This window comes from Sardina pilchardus, chromosome 8, assembly GCF_963854185.1.
Source record: "Sardina pilchardus chromosome 8, fSarPil1.1, whole genome shotgun sequence".
NCBI classification, from domain to species: Eukaryota; Metazoa; Chordata; class Actinopteri; order Clupeiformes; family Clupeidae; genus Sardina; species Sardina pilchardus.
In genome coordinates, this window is record NC_085001.1 from 19,377,954 (window position 1) to 19,397,206 (window position 19,253).

The following is a 19,253-nucleotide window of genomic DNA, read 5'->3' on the forward strand; positions in this document are numbered from 1 at the left end:
TTGAGTCAGGTCCCAGCCGGTGGAGCAGGCCCCACTGCGGATGCTTCTGCCTCTGTAATGTAGTCTTATGTCCATTTTTTTGAATATGAACAAGTAGCGTTATCAGTTACGTTTAGACTGGACAGCAGAATTGCCTGTGAAAAAAAAAAGAAGAAATAAGATGTAAATATTCTGGTACTTCCTAGTTCACAGCACAGTCTCCCCTCGGTGGCAGACTTGGGACATGCAACGCTCACACACTTTTTCCAACACACTCCATGCACAAGAGCAGAGAGCTTGGCCTTGCTGAAATAGGGTCTCCTGCCCCTGCAGAGCATCATCTTCCAGACATGAGGACAAGGGGTTGGTCATCCCATGATGGAACGGTAACTGCTTTACAGAGAATAAACCTGTTTGAGACTGCACCAGTATGTGTCTTCACTCTTTGACTAACAGGGCCACGAAGAACAGGCTACACCGATGTACCAGTAATACACATCTGGCAGAACGGCTGCCCTCCATATGCCTAGAGGGGCACAGACCATTAGCCATGAGGGGAAATGGACTATAACTCAACATGTGCCCACGAGGCACATCAACACACACACACACGCGCGCGCACTTACACACACAAACTCACACACCAGGATGTTGGTTGGTGTGCATGTTGTCTGGGGTCGTCTCCTGTTTAGGGACAGGGGGGAGGGTCCCCCTTCATGTTCCAGTATTCAATGTCAATTGAGGATTTTTTTTCTTACAAATCTGATGTTTCATATATTATTTGTGTGTATTGTTTTTGTTTTGTTTTAATTTTCTGAATTTTATCAGACTGGGCAGCTTTCTTTTATGATACAAGCTGACTCTTTTTGACTTTAGAAACGTATTGTAGAGAACAATGTTTTTTCTATAATATAAAAAAGAAAAATTCTGACATTGATATTGGTACTGTCATTTTTTTCACTTCTGTTTCAGGAAAAACAATACATATTTTTTAGCTTGACTCTTGGGGTAATATTATTAAGAAATTCAAAACTTAAAAAAATACAACTCACTTTTAGTGACTTTAAGATGCCTTTAACCTCTCCATTCCATCTCATCTTTAGAGTTTTCTATCTTTGTGTAGTATATTAATGCTATTTTAAAACAGAAGGAAAAAATAAATATCTAAAGGTCACTTAGCGTTCTTTTTTCTTTTTGTTTTGGACTTTTCGTGTGTGTATAGGATGACTTCCTTACATCTAAGAGGCATGTAAAAATGAGCTCAGTATATTTCTGTCTGTTTATATTGCTTCCCCTTTTTGTATCCTTTGTAATTGTACATGGTGAGTTGTAAGCTAAGAGAGAGCGCGATAGACAAGGAGCGAGGAGGGCCTGGCGCTCATAGAGGGTCGATTGCGTCCGACTTCCTCTCCTCTCTCTGTTTCGTCCCTGTATGTATTTCCATTTATTCGTTTTTTTCTTTCTAGCAAGTACTTTCAAAGAACTCTGTACATTTTAACATGAAACAAAAATAAATTATGTTGAGCCATTTCAGTTGTGACTGTATTTGTTGACAATTTATCTAATCAAATAATGAATTTATGTAAATAATGAAATAATTGATTAGGCATATTATAACATTTAATATAGGTAAGGTACATTTATTTATATAAAGTAGCCTATGTATTTTCCAAAGGTGTTAATACAATAGTAATATGCTTCAGTGGTCAGCAGTGGTCTACATGCTTTTTTTATACTATTTTATACTATTTTATTCTAAGTCTCATACATAGACTGAACTCTCAATCACACTATTTGCTTAGAATGAGAGGCATGTATGGTACTTTTTAAGTGAATGAAACGTATACAGACAATTGCCCCTGTAATTACGAGGTACTTATTAATATAGACATGTCGCCGATTCATTGACTTGTATCTTTGCCTTGACACAAAATGTCAGACATCAGTAAGCCTACTTTCAGAAGCCAATCAAAAACCATGAACATATGATGTTTACTGGTCTCCGTCCAATGATCATGAAGTATATAAAAAAGCTTCACTTCCGTAGCAGGAACCAATAACTATTTCAGTAGGGATGGCATTCCTGTTGTCTTTTATCTCTGATTGGTTCAGGCTTACGTCAGTCGTTTACAACAGGCGGGGCCAAGAACGGGAAGACTGGCTTAGGAACATTATTTCATCTTTCAGTATTAGTGCAACATAGAAACCGAAATATTAGGCAAAGAATATAACGGTGAGTATCATTTCAAACTCTTTTCGTGGTGCATACAGGGACAGAATACATGTGTATGATTTAGGAAATGTTAAGTAGGAAGTAGCTTTGGTGTCTGTCCTCACCGCATGACGGAGCTCGTTGTCACAAGACAGTCCTGTGATGGAGGAGAAACACGGATGCAGATAGAGGGATACAGTAGCCTAGGATGCGCTGCCTCTATCATCGCATACAAGGGCTAGTCGAGCCTGGTTTGTGTCTTTTAGGGCCTGCTCTGTTCTGATCAGTGGGTCTAATCGGACCCACTATGGTAACTTGATCGTCACCGGGTTGAGAATATTAAATGAGCCCATATCAGCTATCCTTTTCCACCCAGCGCTTTAAACCGGCCACGTCCGCTGTTATTAAAGGATGCATTAGGCTAGTGTTGGATGGACCTTGTATCCACTGATAATATTTCTAGGCTAGGTGTTAATATATTGTGTAATTACACCAAAAGTTCATTACACGCACGGTTTTTCTTCTAATCAGAGTCAAGATGATCCACAGCCTATTCCTGGTGAACTCTTCGGGAGACATCTTTCTGGAGAAGCACTGGAAGAGTGTTGTGAGCCGTTCCGTGTGCGATTACTTCTTCGAGGCTCAGGAACGCGCTACTGAGCCCGAGAACGTCCCTCCTGTCATCCCGACCCCTCACCACTACCTCATCAATGTGCTCAGACATAAGATATTCTTTGTAGCTGTCATTCAGACAGAGGTGCCTCCGCTTTTTGTCATTGAGTTCCTTCATCGAGTGGTGGACACGTTCCAGGTGGGTGTATTTTATAGTCTTTTGCATCAATGCATGCATTTGTTTCATGTCAGTGTCGTGTTAATATAGCCTTGTTTTCCCCCACCTCTGTGTCTGCCTCGTATTGCTCTCTCACTTTGCTTCAGGACTATTTCGGAGTTTGTACTGAAGCTGCCATTAAGGACAATGTGGTTGTTGTGTACGAGCTGCTGGAGGAGATGCTTGACAATGGCTTCCCTCTGGCCACTGAGTCCAACATCCTCAAAGAACTGATAAAGCCACCCACCATCCTCCGCACAGTGGTCAACACTATCACAGGTGTGTTCTTGTCCCTCATGTGCCACAGATATGGAGCTCCAAGGAGTTTTGAAGTGTAATGTTGACTTGTTTAAAGTGGTAAACAGCAAGGCAGTGATAGCAGTTGTAGTCAATAAGCTGTTGTTGCAGAATTCAAACACTCAAATATTGAAATGCTATTGATGACAATATTTTATATGGCTTTATCTCCTCAGCTTGAACACACCCTGGGAAAGCAAATAATTCTACTTTATCTAGACGAAAGCAATAAATGTCATATGTGTCTTGTCATGGAGCTATGTAGGCCATGCATTGCTGCTAATCATGTTGGGTTTTTTTATCCACAGGAAGTACTAATGTGGGGGAGCAGCTTCCCACTGGCCAACTCTCTGTGGTACCCTGGAGACGCACAGGTGTGAAATACACCAACAACGAGGCCTATTTTGACGTGGTGGAAGAGATTGATGCTATCATTGACAAGTCAGGTGGAGTGCTTTGTGTCAACATATTGCAGCGACATTAATTTAATTTCACAACTTGATTTGTTCTATTGTGATTGCTGCACTGTAATGAAAAACCTACTAGTTTGTCCTATGTGTTGATTAGGTTCCACTATAACTGCGGAGATTCAGGGAGTGATTGATGCCTGTGTGAAGCTGACTGGCATGCCTGATCTCACTCTCTCGTTCATGGTGAGATCTTGGCTCTCTTTAATCCTTTCTCACCCTCCCAAAAAGTCCAACCAATTTATATTTGGACAGCATTACAGGAGCATAACATGTATTCATCTTATACCACTGCTTGGTCAAATTTCCTATTGTGATGCGCTGTTTGGAACGTGCATTATTTTTCTATATACCGCACGGCTATGAAGTAGTTCCCTACTTTTGGGCTTATTACACTTGAATATTAATTCGCCAATGTCAATGTAACGGTAAAAACAACAACGTTGTATCTAAGACAGCGGCAATATAAACGAAAGTGATAGTAGCAGTGGTATACGCGGGATAATCAACTCCGCGCCGTGCGTTTATAGGAAAATAATGCACTTATCGTCCTTATTACCACTTCGAACGTGCATTATTTTCCTATAAACGCACGGCGCGTCGTTGATTATCCCTTACATATCTGTGGACTCTTTTGTTTGTTTGGATGCCCAGAGTGTGTAATGGTGCCCATATTCACAGACATGGTGCATGACTGTTGGAAAGGTTTTGGGAAAAAAGAGATGGTTACCTTGGCTCCAGTCCCTTAAATCTTACTGATCATTTTTAACATGAAAATGGGAATCTGAGGGTTACACGGATATGTGAAAATGTTAATTTCAGAGAAAAAGAATGCCCTTTGTACACTGAACTCCTTTCCCTTTCAGTTTGCCATTAAGACTGCACAACTGTCATAATGGGGTGTATATGAAAACATCCTCACTCTATATATTTTCCTGAAATTAATCTAGTGCTCTCCTAGTGGCTCAAGTACATTTGCATTGCTAATGTTTTTATTGAGATGATTAGTCATTTACCACCTAGTGTTCTCGTCATCATCCAAAGAAAGTCCTTTTCTGTTGATGCAAAGGCATTCAAGTCAAACATTTCTTTCGAGCAGCCCACTGTACCTGAGAATGGATGTAGTGGTGTTGTCCGCACATGCTCACTAGCGGCTGTACACTCCCTGCTTCCTTTCAGAACCCCCGACTGCTAGATGACGTCAGTTTCCATCCATGCGTGCGGTTCAAGCGCTGGGAGGCCGAGCGAATTCTCTCTTTCATTCCTCCGGATGGAAACTTCCGGCTGCTGTCGTACCACGTCAGCTCGCAGAAGTAAGCTTCGGGTTCGCTCAGATGTTCAGAGAAATCACACTCACTCTTTCACTCTCTCTTTCACACACGCTCACTCACTCACTCACGCACACGCTCACGCACACGCACACTTACACACACAGTTATTACGGTAAGTAATAAATGAGTTTTCAGAAAGTTTCTGCGGTGACAGGAGTTTCCCCTGTGAGGTCATGGGTTGTCTGATGCTCGTGTGTTCATGTTGTATGCCACGTGTACCAAACACCGTTCCCATGATTTCCCTTCTTACGAATGGAAACCGAAAAACTGTCATCACGTTAACCTGAGAAGCCTCTGTGACTCAAGAACGTTTTGATAGATATTGAAACTACACAGATTGCCATAGCTCCTCTTGAGTGTAGGGGTTTAGTCTTTGATCGAAACCACAACGACTACCATCAACAGTCTGGATCAAAAGAGATGAACCATGGTGGTGTAATTGAAACCGAAAAATGCAACCCAATCCTCCTTACCTCCATTGATGTTAATTCTTTACCCCATGACTGAGTTAGACAGTAACTCATTGAAACCCTTCCCCTCCCTGTGTAGTGGTAACGTACAGTTACGGCACGTTAGGTTGTTTTTTATATTGGTGATTGGTATTCCCCTTGCAGCCTGGTGGCGATCCCTGTGTATGTGAAGCACAACATCACCTTCAGGGAGGGCAGCTCTCAGGGGCGCTTTGAGCTGACGCTGGGACCCAAGCAGACCATGGGCAAGGCCGTGGAGTCGGTGCTGGTCAGCAGCCAGATGCCACGGGGAGTCCTCAACGTCAACCTCACTCCCTCACAGGGCACCTACACTTTCGACCCAGTCACCAAGGTACCTCTCTCTCCGCCTCCCTCTGAAGAGTCAAGACAAGGGTGGAAATAATAACGTTTGACGCTTTCACCATGCAGGAGTGGAGAAATTATTCATAAACTTCAGATATGGCTTTGTTAAAAAATAATCTTTTTTCTCTTCATTTAATTGGCTGTTTTGATACTAATATAACATAACCTTATAACTGCTCCAGTGTCACTTCCAGTGACGTAATGTGTAATAACATATGCTATTACCCTATTAGTATAAGTGTGTTAACATTGTACTACAGTTCAGGGCTACTTTGCAAAATATGTACGTAAATGGGTGTTGTTTTCTCCAGCTCTTATCGTGGGATGTTGGTAAGATCAACCCTCAGAAGCTCCCCAGCCTCAAGGGATCGATGAGCCTGCAAACTGGTGCCTCCAAACCAGATGAAAATCCCACCTTCAACATCCAGTTCAAGATCCAACAGCTTGCCATATCAGGTAGCCCTGCATGGATAGTTAATCCACCAGCACCCCATGGCCAACATCCCACTGAGATATATATCCCTACACCAGATGCCACACTCTTGGTCACGTGACTCATTGGAGCCCTGGATGCAATTCCATCTTTTAACCACACAGTGGAGCTCACTGTCCCCCTCCATCACCTGAGACAGGGAATGTCCCTGTAGTGTTACATGTTGGTGTACTACATATGATGAAACGTACATTTCTTAAATTCTGAATTGACCATTGGTCTGTAATAATTATCATAGAGCAGGGAACTAGATGCAATACAATTGTCATAACATTGTTATTCATTCAGCTGTATTGTAAAACGTTTTTGTCTGTCTTCCCTTTTTTTCCCTTCACAGGACTGAAGGTGAATCGATTGGACATGTATGGAGAAAAGTACAAACCTTTCAAAGGCATTAAGTATATGACCAAAGCTGGCAAATTCCAGGTCCGGACATAGGTCCCGATACATTTCCAGACCACTTCCGTGATAGAGATAAGGGTGTGTGAGGGGTAGACAGGCCGTGAAGCAAAACGAAACGGGGTTGGAATGACTACGTTCCTTGTGCAAAATGCACCTCAGGATTTCTTACACGAACTCCAGACTCTGATGTCGAGCTGATAGAATGCATAAGAGCCTATTGGGAAAGCACCGAGTCTACTGTATGGAAGGGCCTGCGATGGTCAGAAACATGCAACCGCAGCGTCTCCCCTCTCAGCACAACAGGGTCTGGAGTTTCAGTGTCAAAGCCTGCAATGGTTGCTTTCCCTTGGGTTCCCTTTACATTTCTTAATTTGTACCCGTTTCTAGAAGTTCCATCCGACACAGAAAAACAACAAATTTACGCCTGAAACTTCTCTCTCCAGAACATCCCTTAGTTTGTCCTTATGCTCTCTAGTCAGGTAGGGTGTGCTCTTATCCCTGCTAGTTATGTTTCACCCCTCTGTCTTTCATTTGTGTTACATGACCGTCATTGCAACTCATTTTTATTATTATCTTGCTTGATTTGATTGTCACAGACGTTCCTTATCATCAGCTGTTTCGAATGTTACCTTTTTTGGGGGAGGGATGTAATGTCACTACATTATCATAGAGTATATGATCTCACAGACCTTTGAGTCATTCAGAACAATGCTTACCTGAAAGCAGCTTAGACAAACACGGCATTGTTGTTAGAACTCTCTGAATGACCTTTGATTGATTTTTGTCATACACAATGACAAACACATTTTCAATTCCGCCCATATAGTCCGACTAACAGGACTACAAAGCTTAATATACATTCCAATCGTAGTCTCTCCACTATAAAATGCAGTTAAGGGCAGTTAAGTTGAGCGCAAGAGACATTTCCATTCCACCGAGTCTGTCCGCCTCTCAAATGTGGACAGGTGGCGAGCAGTACCATGCGTTGTATTATTTCATACTGACGTTCAAAGGACTCTTATTTCAGTGTCACTGAGCTGAAGTCTGTCCCTCTGGCTCTCTGCGTAGCAATGCACTGAAGGGTGCCTGCCTCTAGATCAGTGGCAGGGTGCCTCGAAATTAATGCTGTATCTTTGTGTTTTGTGTTCATGAGGTGTTTTTTTTTTTTTGTTGGTCCTTTTATTTTGTCAAATGAATATGAATGGTTTTACAGTGCTATGAAATAAAAGACTCTAAACTGATGCAGCGTTCCCATAGTTTCTTTCATTCCCAGCTACTGTGATATTTACGTTTATTGTACATCATTTTTGGAGCATTTATAGTAGGCTACAAATGATATTATACTACTATACGGTGCAAATTACATACATCATACCAACTTTGTTTAGCTGTTGATGGGTTGGTGGGAATGCCGATTGGACCATGCCTAGAGGCCGCTGTCTTTGAAGTGTTTTTTATGACTGTTTGCATATCTTATACTTGCCTAATAGACCTGCTGATATGGGTTTATGGATATTTACAGAAATGTTTGAACATGACCAACTAAATGAAACTTTATTAAGAATTGATTGGCTTGAAATAGTTATGAGCTTAACTTTTACATATTTTAATCGATTGAAAGTATTGTAGTGTTCAAACATTTTATCTGGAATATAGTCCACCAACCTTAACCTATTTTTCAAGAGAAAGTCAAATTATCATCACACATGACGTATACATATTGACGATGACGTAATGCCCCAAAGATTTAACCCCCTCCTTCCAGCGCACCCATTGAACTCCACTCCACAATTTACTGATCACTTAAAACTCAGCAACGTTTTCTTCCCTTTTCTTCCTCTTCTTCATCGTTTTAACTCTAAGAGGACTGGACTAATGCGACCTGCAGAAAAGTGCATGAACTTTTTGTATTCCAGTCGATCTGTTTTTAGCGGATATTTTCACACAAGGTGTGAACCAGTGCCATGAGTTTAAACTTTTAACATAGACTCCACGAGTATTTTCTAGTTTTTCAGACTCAGTTATTTTGATCGGGACACTTGTTGGGTCGAGTTTTCCTGCTTCATCAGACAAAGTTGTCTAACCTAAACTATGTGGACGAATCATGTTGTGACAAATTACTCTTGGTATGTATAGCAGCTAACATTTATTTATTTCGATGTAGGCTACGTTGCTGAGTGTAGCCTATCAGCGCATTTAATATGTTTGCTTCTCTTCTATAAATTGTCTAATTGTCAATAGCGTCTCCCTGTTAAAAGAAAACTTGATGTGTATTGAGTGAAAGTGATTAGGTAGCATCCTACCAGTAACAATTAGTGCAATACACATCCGTAGGTATACTGTTAATGTTATCTGTTAAATCTCCTGGTGTGTTCTTTAACATAGCTATAACGATTATTTCTTTGTTCGTATGTTAACTGCATTAATAACGGCCATATTGATTGTTACACATTAGTTAGGAAGATGTTGACAAACGTAATCGGCGTATTATCGTTGCCTAACATTTTTATGTTAGGGTATTGTTTCCTGATCATTACTGCGGTGGGCTTGCACCCCTGGGGTGGTGGTGTTGTTTGGCATAGGGGAGGGGGCTTTGCTGATGTGTCGGATTTCTCTCCCCCTGGGCAGAAAACAAACAAACACTAGCAAAATTATCACCTGTGTATAAACATTTATCTGTTAGTGAGTGTGACAGCAGTTTCTGCTAACCTTCTGACTAGTCACATAGCAGCAGTAGCTGTCTATTTAGTCCTTGTGTTTGTCGCCGGTTAAAGAGCCGGTAGCGTAAAGTGCTGAATAAGCCACGTGTTTAGGGCGCCAAGCGCATGCTTCTATCACGCCGACGATTCTCCACGGCTCCAGAAACTAAGTAGCACAATTTAAAGAGACCATCGCTAAGTTACACTTTTGACAAGTAGTAGGCTACTGTTCACAAACGTTACCGTGTTTTTAAAAGGTGCTCATGATCAAATAATATGTAACGATGGGTTTGATGACGTGTTAATATGGTCAGCAATGCGCAAATTAAAGCCTTAATTCTTTTGTTAGTGTTAGTATAAACAGATTATTATTTCAGGGTTGTTAACAATCCATGCCACAGAATGAAGATTGCCAAGATATTTTTAGACAACTAAGCTAAATGATCACATCTGTAAGGTTATCACGGTCTAATGTTGTATGTTTGGTTTTATATTGTTTGGGGCATTTTGGACAACACATATTTAGCAGATACTGTTTCAGTTGTTCTGTATCATTTTGTATTATGTGCAGTACAGTCACTTAGGCTACAGAATTAAGTTGCTATCCCGCAGACAACTCTTCTGAAATTATTAATAGCATATGCATTTGCAAGTCTAATAATTTTGTTTCAGGAAACGGTCAAGCTACAGATAAGGGTGTGCTTACTATATGATTTTGTAATGTCACCGAACGCGGGAAGACGAGCGGGGTTTATAGTAAAAATATTTCAGCTTATTGACGGTTGACTGGAGCTTCCTTGCATGGCACAAAGAGAGCCGTCGCGGGTCTGAGCGAAAGCTCTTTCTCATGCAAAGAGGGCAAACAAAGCCCTCCTCGTGGGGACTCGCCATTATAACCTGACATTTTCTCACACATCGCACGTAGCGTCAGCCATCGATTCAGTGCGCCGACCAGACATCTGTCCACTGTCTGGGAGTTCTGCTGCATTATTATAGCCAGCCAGTGTATTAGAAGTGGCAATAGCTCTTCAAGGGTTAGTTGGGTTAAGGGTTAAAACAGCTTTTTTTATATAGTTATAGCTGAATAATGAAATCCACATAAGTAAGTGGGTGACTTGATTTATAAACAATGGACAGATTGCTGATTGATTTGTTGTTTTATCAGTTTGCATTAATGGCATAATTAGATTAGAATACATTTGTCTATTTTCCTTAATGCCCTCTCCCCCATTGTTTTCTTCATGTACAGACCCATGGTTTTGAAGAGCAGAGTGACTTCAGTGGCTGTCATGACACACTCAACCTTACCATGGACCTTTGAGATCCATAGGTGACCTTTTATGAAGATGCACTGCATTTCCAGTCACCTGATCCTCTTCAATCCACCTGGTCATCCGGGTGATTGATAGCATGGGTTGGACTGGCTTTTAGAAGCGCAGTTCCCCTGTCAGCCCTGTCTTGACCCAAGTCAGCTGTCTGTCCGTCTTGTGTCCAAGTAGACAATCCCTGGACTGGGTTTTTAAAGTGCACTCAAGACTCTTCTTTGCCTCTGACACATCACCTAACCCTCCAGGGCTTGGACAAGAGCAGCATCTGCAACATGAACAAGCTCAGGGGGGGTGTAGGCCCCCCGCCGCAGGACATTTATGAATTCTCTCTGGACGAAGACGATGCCAAGGTCCTGCTGCGGGGCAAAGCCATGGGCATGGTGTCTCCCTTGGCCGAGTACATCCAGAGCGAGCACCACAACGGCGGCTTTTTCCCCGTGGTGCCGCCTGAGGCTCAGGACACCAGAGGGGCAGCGTCTCAGCAGAAGAAGAAGCGGAGAAGGTGTGGTGCGTGTGGCCCGTGCCTGCGCAAGGAGAACTGCGGCACCTGCACCAACTGCCTGAATCGCAAGACCGGCCACCAGATCTGCAAGTTGCGCAAGTGCGACCAGCTGAAGAAGAAAACTAGCAGCTGGGAGGTAAGTGGCTTATGTTTTGTGCAGTGCAGCACAAGCCACAAGCACTATTGACCTTCTCTACACAATAGAGTGCAAATCAAGCAATAATCACACTATTACATGTTTATAAAGGTTGTAAGTATTGACGATTTTGTCAACAGAGAAATATGCATGTACATCTTAGCAAACAAACAAAGGATATTTTGTCATTCAGGATCTGTCAAAGGATATCTCTGCCTCTCACACACTCAGTTCTGAGATTATAAATTAGGGAGGAACGTTTATCTTTTTGTATCCAGTAGCCTTTTGCAACACATGCTCATCAATTCAAAGTGTGTTTCTCATGACTAATTAGAATGTAGTGGGCCAACCCAGAGACTGTGGGCGTCTGGATGACAGGGCCTCTTCTTCTGTCTGAGGTTGAGAGATGGACAAACTTGTAGTTGTGCTGGCACTGCCTGTATATCCAGCCTGGGTCTGCATTTCTGTAGCCCATTAATTTGGACCTTTTTAAAATGAATCTTTTGATATAATTTACAACATGTCGCTTTTTAAATGGGTGTGAGAAGATGCAGCATGGGTGTGTGCTGTTAAAGAAGCACGGTAGATGAGCTGTATCCAATGCCTGCTCACAAACCTCTTGTTGTGCCGTACACCTGGTTCCATCCTTGACATACCTCACCACACATGTCAGGTCTGAACATGTCTCTGGTGGATCCAAGTGTTCCCTTTGTGTGACAACTCTCACAGTCTGATGAGTAGTATGCAAGGCTGTCAAACCAGTGTTTGCTAAGGTGCCGTGCCACCAATTGTTTAAAAAATAAGCTATCATTTCTAGTATCTACTTCGATAGAAGCAATACACATAGTTAGAGTGTTAGCTAGAGTGTCTGCCACACAGTTAGCAGCAGTTTAGGACTATTGACAATCAAGTTATCGGATAGGATATGTAAATGGTTTTGAACAATGGCAGAAAGTTTGGTGTCTAAAGAGTTATTGCAGTCTTCATGACAAGTCAAAAAGTCCTCTGGGGGGAAAGGGATGCCGTAACCCTAACCCTAGGTTAAGAATTGTTAGAAAGGACTGTTTTAAAATCTTTTTTTACAATTCATAACCAAGTCACAGAGACCTTCAAAACCACTGTTTCACTAACACAAAGAACAAGGTCGTTCTTTACTTCCCTGGCAGGATAGCCATTATTTGTAGAGCATAAACTGATAAAGCATCATATAGTTAAATGGCAGGGCCTGAATGTAGGTCCACCCATTAAAAGTAACCGATCTTTCATGATAAGGAAGAACCAAAGCAATCCTGTTGTAACTCTTGATTTATGGTGTGCAGAGCTGTATTAGTTGAGTTGACAATAATGTTTCATGTTTTCATTAAACTGTTGGCACGGTATAAGCCAGCGCTTCCGCTGGTGCTGAATCACTTCCACTTGTGAAAGTAAAATAGCTGTTGGCGTTACTTCTACCTCCGAACAGCAGTCGCCTCACCACACATTCATCACTGCAATGCCCATAGTTTCAACACTTGTCACAGCCCCGGTTATTGATCAGCGTTTACTTCCTTTTCTTAGTTGCACCACGGTGTTTCACTCTGTGATATGGCTACACTAACGTCCCATTTTAGGATACAGAAGCGTCCATAAAGACTATCTATCGATTGGTCTATCTGTACAATGTTCCATCAGATTATCACCGGTTTTACCTTTAAAACGATTTTACAGCAGCAGACTAAATGTTCAAAGTCGGATGCTCCCGCCATCTAGATCGTTTAGCGAAAAGTTGGCCATCCTAGCGGTTTTAAGTCTGCTTGAGTCTTTTACAAGTCTTCACGTTACGATAATATCATAGTTAATTATTATATCATGTCTTTTAGCCTTGGGTCATGCAATTAGTGATGTGAACAATATAAAAAACAATAAGTGAGTTCTCTCCAGCACCAAAAATGAGGGGGTAAACTAGGTTACAGCCTTAGCCGATATGTTTATTTGTTGTTTTGTTTCTTATCATTTTGTATTATTCTACATGACAGACCAACTCTATAGCCCAATGACCTGTCCATGCATATGGAGACATGATGTACTCTAATTTTATGTACACTGCAGGTTGGGGATGTCACTCATGAAACAATCCTGCAGAAACACACGAAAATATGACTTTGATATCAGCAGCTATATGGGAATTTTATATAAGCTTGAGTTCCTGTTGATGTCTAGTGCGCAATGGAAAATAAATGTCTGTCTTCAGCTCAGCAGTTGTAAACCAGTTTGAGTAATAACCTCTCAGCAGGTATGCAGCCTGTTGTTAAAAGTTTATCATCAGCATCTCCAGAAACTGCACAAACAAGCACTTTGACTGGCTACGTTTATGTTAGTGAGGAACTGCCATCCTGCCAAAGACTTGGCTCATGCCTTCACAAATTGATTATCTTTTGGGTCATTTTGCTTGCGCATTGATATTGGTTTGAGGAGATAGTTTATGTTCTTTCAGGGATGCTGCCAGACAAAGCAGTTTTGCATTTATCCAAAACAGGACCTCAGAGGTGAAGGCAGTATTTTGTCTGGAAATAGTAGTTCAAATGGCTTAGTTTTTGGTCCTGCTGTGGACAACGGGTCACTCCTTTCACAGGGATCTCAGGTGCTTGAGCTCAGACACACACACACACACACACACACACACACACACACACACACACTGGTATCCTGATCTGTGCAGTGTTCCAGAGTTTTTCCAGTCTGCTCTATACCCTCTCTCTCTCCCTCTCTCTCTCTCTCTCTCTCTCTCTCTCTCTCCTCTGACCCCTGGGGCCCTACAAGGACAGACAGGAGGCGGAGACTGACCTGGGGCCAGGGAGGGAGGAAAGGGCAGAAAGAAAGAGAGGAACAGACGAAGAGAAAGAGATGGTGCTGGGGGGTTAAGGAGGACAGGAAGACTGTAAATAAATAGTCTGCGGTGAGGTGGTCTCAGGTCTGAGACTGGGCGGAGGAAAACAAATCCTGGGTGGAGAACCGAGCTCGGAAGCCTTGGGGAAGGAGCCCTCTTTTTCCCCCTCTAAGGCAAAATGGAGGGGGAAAAAGGTGACAAGACAGGCATTTTGTTTGAGGAAGTCTTCACTTCCCTCTGAGCCCGTCTTCTCTCTTCCTGACGAGCTCTCTCTCTCTCTCTCTCTACCCCATGTCTCTGTGCACTCGGCGTGGACTGTGTGAATTATTCAGGTTGAATGTCACAGCTGAATGCATGGCACGCTTAATTAAAGCCAGGCCGCCTCAGTTTAGAGCTGAAAACACGGCTAATTTCACAGGCATTTTTTTGGTCATGCTCCTCACCAGATGCGCGCTCAAGGTATTCAGGCTATTTTAATTAGAGAGAATCACTGCACTCCGCGTCCCCGCAAAAACCCGTGCTTTTAACAGCATTGTGTGTCTGTGCAGAGGAGTCCGTTTACATGCTGTAGTTCTACTCCCACTGTCAACAACAACTTCTCATTCATCGGAAGCTTTTGGGTTGACCTGCAGTAAATATAGTCAGAGCGTTATGATCATCATTATTTACATTTATATTTATTCATTTGGCAGCATGCTTTTATCCAAAGCGACTTACAGAAATAATCGATGCCATCAATTCTTATACATAAAAGATCAGTTATGGCTAATTGTGATTTTCTGATTGGTTGGCTGCAGGCGGCTCAGCCCCCATTTTGTTCATTACACAACCCCACTCACCAGATCTGTGCCATGAGGTCAGGCTGTGTTGCAGGGCTCGGTGCGTGGCTCCATTGCCTCTGGTGCTTTACAAATGGAGTTGCCCATCCCCCGCTCCATCCCTCCCACACAATGACCCCGTAACCTTCAGCAGTAGGGACCTGAGTACACACACACACTCACTCTCTCTCACACACACACTCCCTTGCGCTCGTGCGCACACACAGAAAAACACTACGCAGGAATTCAAACACATTTTTTCCTCTTCCAGATTGCTGATTTGTTTTGGGCCTCTGCGTGTGGTATATGAAGCTCTGCTGTCCAACTGGGGTGTAAGCACACAGGCAAGTGACAGCCAGGAACAATGAGCTAGCCTCGGAGCGCTAACTGTACTCATCATTGTGGCCGTGTTTCATTCCTCCCCTTGATGTGACCCCTGTGTGGGTGCAGTGGCCCACTCGCCATCGCTTGGCAACCACATCTAATTATTCCACTGTCGACCAGTGGGGGCATGATAGGCCAGTTTTGTAGGTCACTCGAGATGTACATGTACACTAGACGCGCACAGGGCAGGCTTGTGTTCTTTGTACACTGGTCGTTGAGGTTTCTTTTTTTACTGCTATTAACTTTTCAAAAAGAAGAAGAACACTGTGCTGTTGGGATAGTTTTTAAGTAAGATGTGCTGCCTAAAGGTGCAAACTACGATCCTATTCCAATCAATTTATTTTTATTTAATAGTTCCTCTCAATGATCCTGCTGTCTGTTCTGTGTTTGTGCAAAAAGAGAAAGCTTCGTACACAGTCTTGCATCTGTGAATGAGAAACAAACATGGTGGCTCAGACCAAGATAGTTCCAGTCGATCAATGTGTTGCTTCCGGAGCATGGTGGGGAACTGTGTGATTTGATTGACTGTTAGGCTCAAATATCAACAGCCTTTCTCTAGAATCGTGAACGGCATCTTTCAGCATGAAGTCATAAGGATTATGAAATCAATGCCGCCCACACAAATCTCTAATTGATTCTGCAGCTTTGGAATCACAAAGTCTACCAGTATTCAAGTTTAAACAGGCTAAAATGTATTACGCATGTATATTGTTTGTGGTAGCCCAGTGCATTGCAGAATCATCTCAAAGGCCAGCTGGTCTTTGACAAAAACTTGTGCCAGCTCTGTGGGAGTGTGGTGGGCTTGTAGGGGTGTCAGACACACAGAGGAGAAGCAGACAGGGTTCGAGGTGGTGTTTGAGCCTTTTGTGTGTTTGAGTGAGTGTTGGGGGGGTTATGGGGTGTTTAGAGAAGGTGTTAGAGGTAGCAGACTGTGGCTTAGTAGGGAGGTGTGTGAAAATGGGGGGTGGAGCGTCTTAATGAAGGCTCGTTATTCAGCTATAATTACAGCGCCACTCCGGCCCTTTCTCTGCGCTTGGGCGCACACTCAAGGATGCAGATTTCCTTTCAGCTCGTTATCGTGACGAGCTCAAGCATGTTCTTTTCACCGTGTCCTTGGGTCCGTTGATTTGATTGTGTGTTTCTATATGCGAATCTTGAGGGGGGGGAGGGTGTAATCAGTAGGCTAGGCAAAGCAAGGCTAAGTGCCATAGGTCTGTCTGGTTTTTGTCACCAAGCACTAATCTGTCATTTGTCTGCACTGTAAGAGCAGAGCACAGAGTATGTGCAAAGGGGATCTACTGTGCGCCCCTGATACTCAAGGAGGGATTGCCGCGTCATTCACGCAGTCTCAATGATTTGCAACGCAAGCAAGAGAACTGTAAACCTGTCTCCGCCGTCGAGGTGCGGGTAGATGGGATCGCGAAGGCAAAGGGATAGAGCGTTGGCGCTCGGGAACTCCACACATTTCTAAGCCGCATTAAGCGCCATCAGCGATTCCTGAGATTGTGGTTTTTGCCGAGCGCTTTTTTTGGGGGGGGGGATTGACCGCGCTGCCTGCCCCCGCCGGTCTTCCCCTGGTGGACGCACACACAGTCGCTCGCTCTCCGTCTCTCGTTTTTTTCCCCCCCTTTTCCCCTCACTCTCTCCTCGAACGGCTGGCTGGCTGGCTGGCTGGCTGGCTGACTGTCTGCGAGCGCGCACACGTCGCACGGCCGCACGGCCCCGGCACACTTTGGCACGGCGTGTGTGACGTGAGCGCTCGGGAGTTCCCACGCTCAGAGGCATCCTGACTGCTGTGTCACGCTAACCGCTGCCCTCCCCTCTCCCCCACGTGCCTCTCCACCATTCGCTCGCCGGCCGCTCCGTCTCTCTCTCTCTCTCTCTGTTTCTCTCGCCTCTCTTCCTCAACAGCGCTGTCCAACAAAAAAAGTCTATTTTTGAAGTATTTTTACTCTCGTCGCGTTCCCGCCTGTGTGTGAATTTCCTCGATCCGTAAATGTTTTGACTTGCTCCGCTCGCATGTTATGTTAGATTTACATTGTCTTCGTTATGCTGCACCTGCCGTAGTCGCAAGTTTTGTCGGAGAGAGCTGAAAGAGCTTTTTGTGGAATGTATCTTTTAGTTCTTGTTTTGTTTGCGCTGAGCTGCTCCGACGCTTTCATCTCGGCACTGGGACATTGATTTACCATCTGAACGATCAAGAGAGTGTGTGGAACAGCTTTTTTTGAGTGTAATTTTCATGACGTTTCTTTCAGAGAAGAGTCTGGCAGACGTGTTGTGCAAGCTTCCTCAATGATGGCAGGTTTCCATCAGTCGCTCTTGAGAGGTTTGAGTAAAAAGTGACTCGCACACCACCACCCCACACCACCCTCCCACCCCCCGGAGATTTTAATCAAAGACAATGTTGGCAGGTGTGGGTGGAATCTCAATAGCTGCTGTTGCCTGGCAGCCGGTGAGTGGCTTCCAATAGCAGCTGACTGATAATCTGCTGTCTTTGAGTCCTGGCTGGACATGTTTGCCGACAGCTCGTGCATCTCATTTTCACTCACTCTCCCACAGTGGCCAAGTCCACATGCTCATAGTCTTAGCCCAACATGACCAACAACAGCAAGAAGGGAAAAAAAGGCATGAAAAACAAAAAAAAAACTCATCAGCAGTCTAAACTTTTGAAATATGTCTGGTATGTGGTCTTGGGCTCAGAGGAGTCTGCCCTACTGAAAAGCCATAATGCTTCAGTGGTGACTGAAAAAGAGTTACGCTGATGGGAAAAGAGGTCATTATCCATTCATAAATCTAAATATTGTCACTTGTGTTGCTTCTAACCTCGAACTGCATCTTTAGATGTTGCTTCAAAGCATATTTTATTAATAGTCTTTCTGTTTGGTTTGTGTACTGATCTGACAAAACTGAAAATACCGTATACAATTGGATCATTATTTCGTTTCAAATAAATGATCAATTTAGCACATTGCAGTCATTTTGTTGCAACGTTTGGAGCTATGTTTATCCTCAGATCAGAGCTGATTAATGGGCTGGTTTTGTCCTTGATCTCTAGTCTTTGTCTGTAACACGGAATGGTGTTGTCAGATCCTGGTGTGAGAGCGTTTGCGTGTGCGTGTGTGTGTGTTTCTGTGCCGGTGACATTGATTGGTTGTGCTGTGGTGCGCATACAGACGGTGTGCGGGCTAAACCGTGTCGTGCTGTGCTGTGCTGTGCTGTGCTAGGCTGTGCTAGGTTGTGCTGCACCGCACGGCACTGTGCAGTCCAGTCCGGTTGTTGCAGGCAGCCGTGACACAGATGGTGTGCAGCGATACCACATACCAGAGGCATTGTTTAGGGAAGCCGAGCCCAAGGAGATAATTGACAGCCATAGAGAGTCCCTTCCCCCCAGTCGACCTTCCATTTTCCTCATTCTCTCCCTCTGTTTTCTCCTTTTTTTCTTTTTCTTCCTCTTTCTCGCTCTCCATCTCAGTCACTCTTTCATAGATGCACGCGCTCACACACTGTGTCACCACCCCCCCCCCCCCCTTCTTTTTTCCAACACCCCTATAGCTCAGTTCTGCTTTATGGTTTACTCTCTCTCTCTCTCTCTCTCTCTCTCTCTCTCTCTCTCCCCCTCCTTGTCTGTATTTCACCCTAGCAGCAGAGCTCATCCTGGCCCCTGATTGGTAGCTTGG

The 19,253-nt window shown here is 43.7% G+C and overlaps 2 protein-coding genes across 2 annotated transcripts in view; both read left to right on the forward strand.

Annotated features, from left to right (window-relative positions):
- Positions 1-2,099: 2,099 nt before the first annotated feature.
- On the forward strand, positions 2,100-8,084 carry ap3m2 (adaptor related protein complex 3 subunit mu 2). Its single transcript, XM_062543106.1, has 9 exons — positions 2,100-2,212; positions 2,723-3,002; positions 3,128-3,299; positions 3,626-3,763; positions 3,885-3,970; positions 4,964-5,097; positions 5,730-5,937; positions 6,260-6,404; positions 6,779-8,084. Exons 2-9 carry the CDS (start codon positions 2,730-2,732, stop codon positions 6,877-6,879), a joined length of 1,257 nt encoding a protein of 418 aa, XP_062399090.1. The 5' UTR covers positions 2,100-2,212; positions 2,723-2,729; the 3' UTR covers positions 6,880-8,084.
- Positions 8,085-11,139: 3,055 nt separating this feature from the next.
- Positions 11,140-19,253, forward strand: part of tet3 (tet methylcytosine dioxygenase 3) — a 44,148-nt gene continuing 36,034 nt past the window's right edge. The window contains exon 1 of the mRNA XM_062543108.1: positions 11,140-11,508. Coding sequence (XP_062399092.1) covers positions 11,143-11,508 — 366 coding nt within the window. The 5' untranslated portion in view covers positions 11,140-11,142. The remainder of the gene's footprint in view (positions 11,509-19,253) is intronic.

Bases quoted from the DNA above. Each gene is read 5' to 3' on its own strand.
- ap3m2 (XM_062543106.1), top strand. From the start codon at position 2,730: ATGATCCACAGCCTATTCCTGGTGAACTCTTCGGGAGACATCTTTCTG. The intron at 3,003-3,127 runs GTGGGTGTATTT...ACTTTGCTTCAG, and splicing joins GAGTGGTGGACACGTTCCAG to GACTATTTCGGAGTTTGTAC. The intron at 3,764-3,884 runs GTGGAGTGCTTT...TGTGTTGATTAG, and splicing joins TGCTATCATTGACAAGTCAG to GTTCCACTATAACTGCGGAG.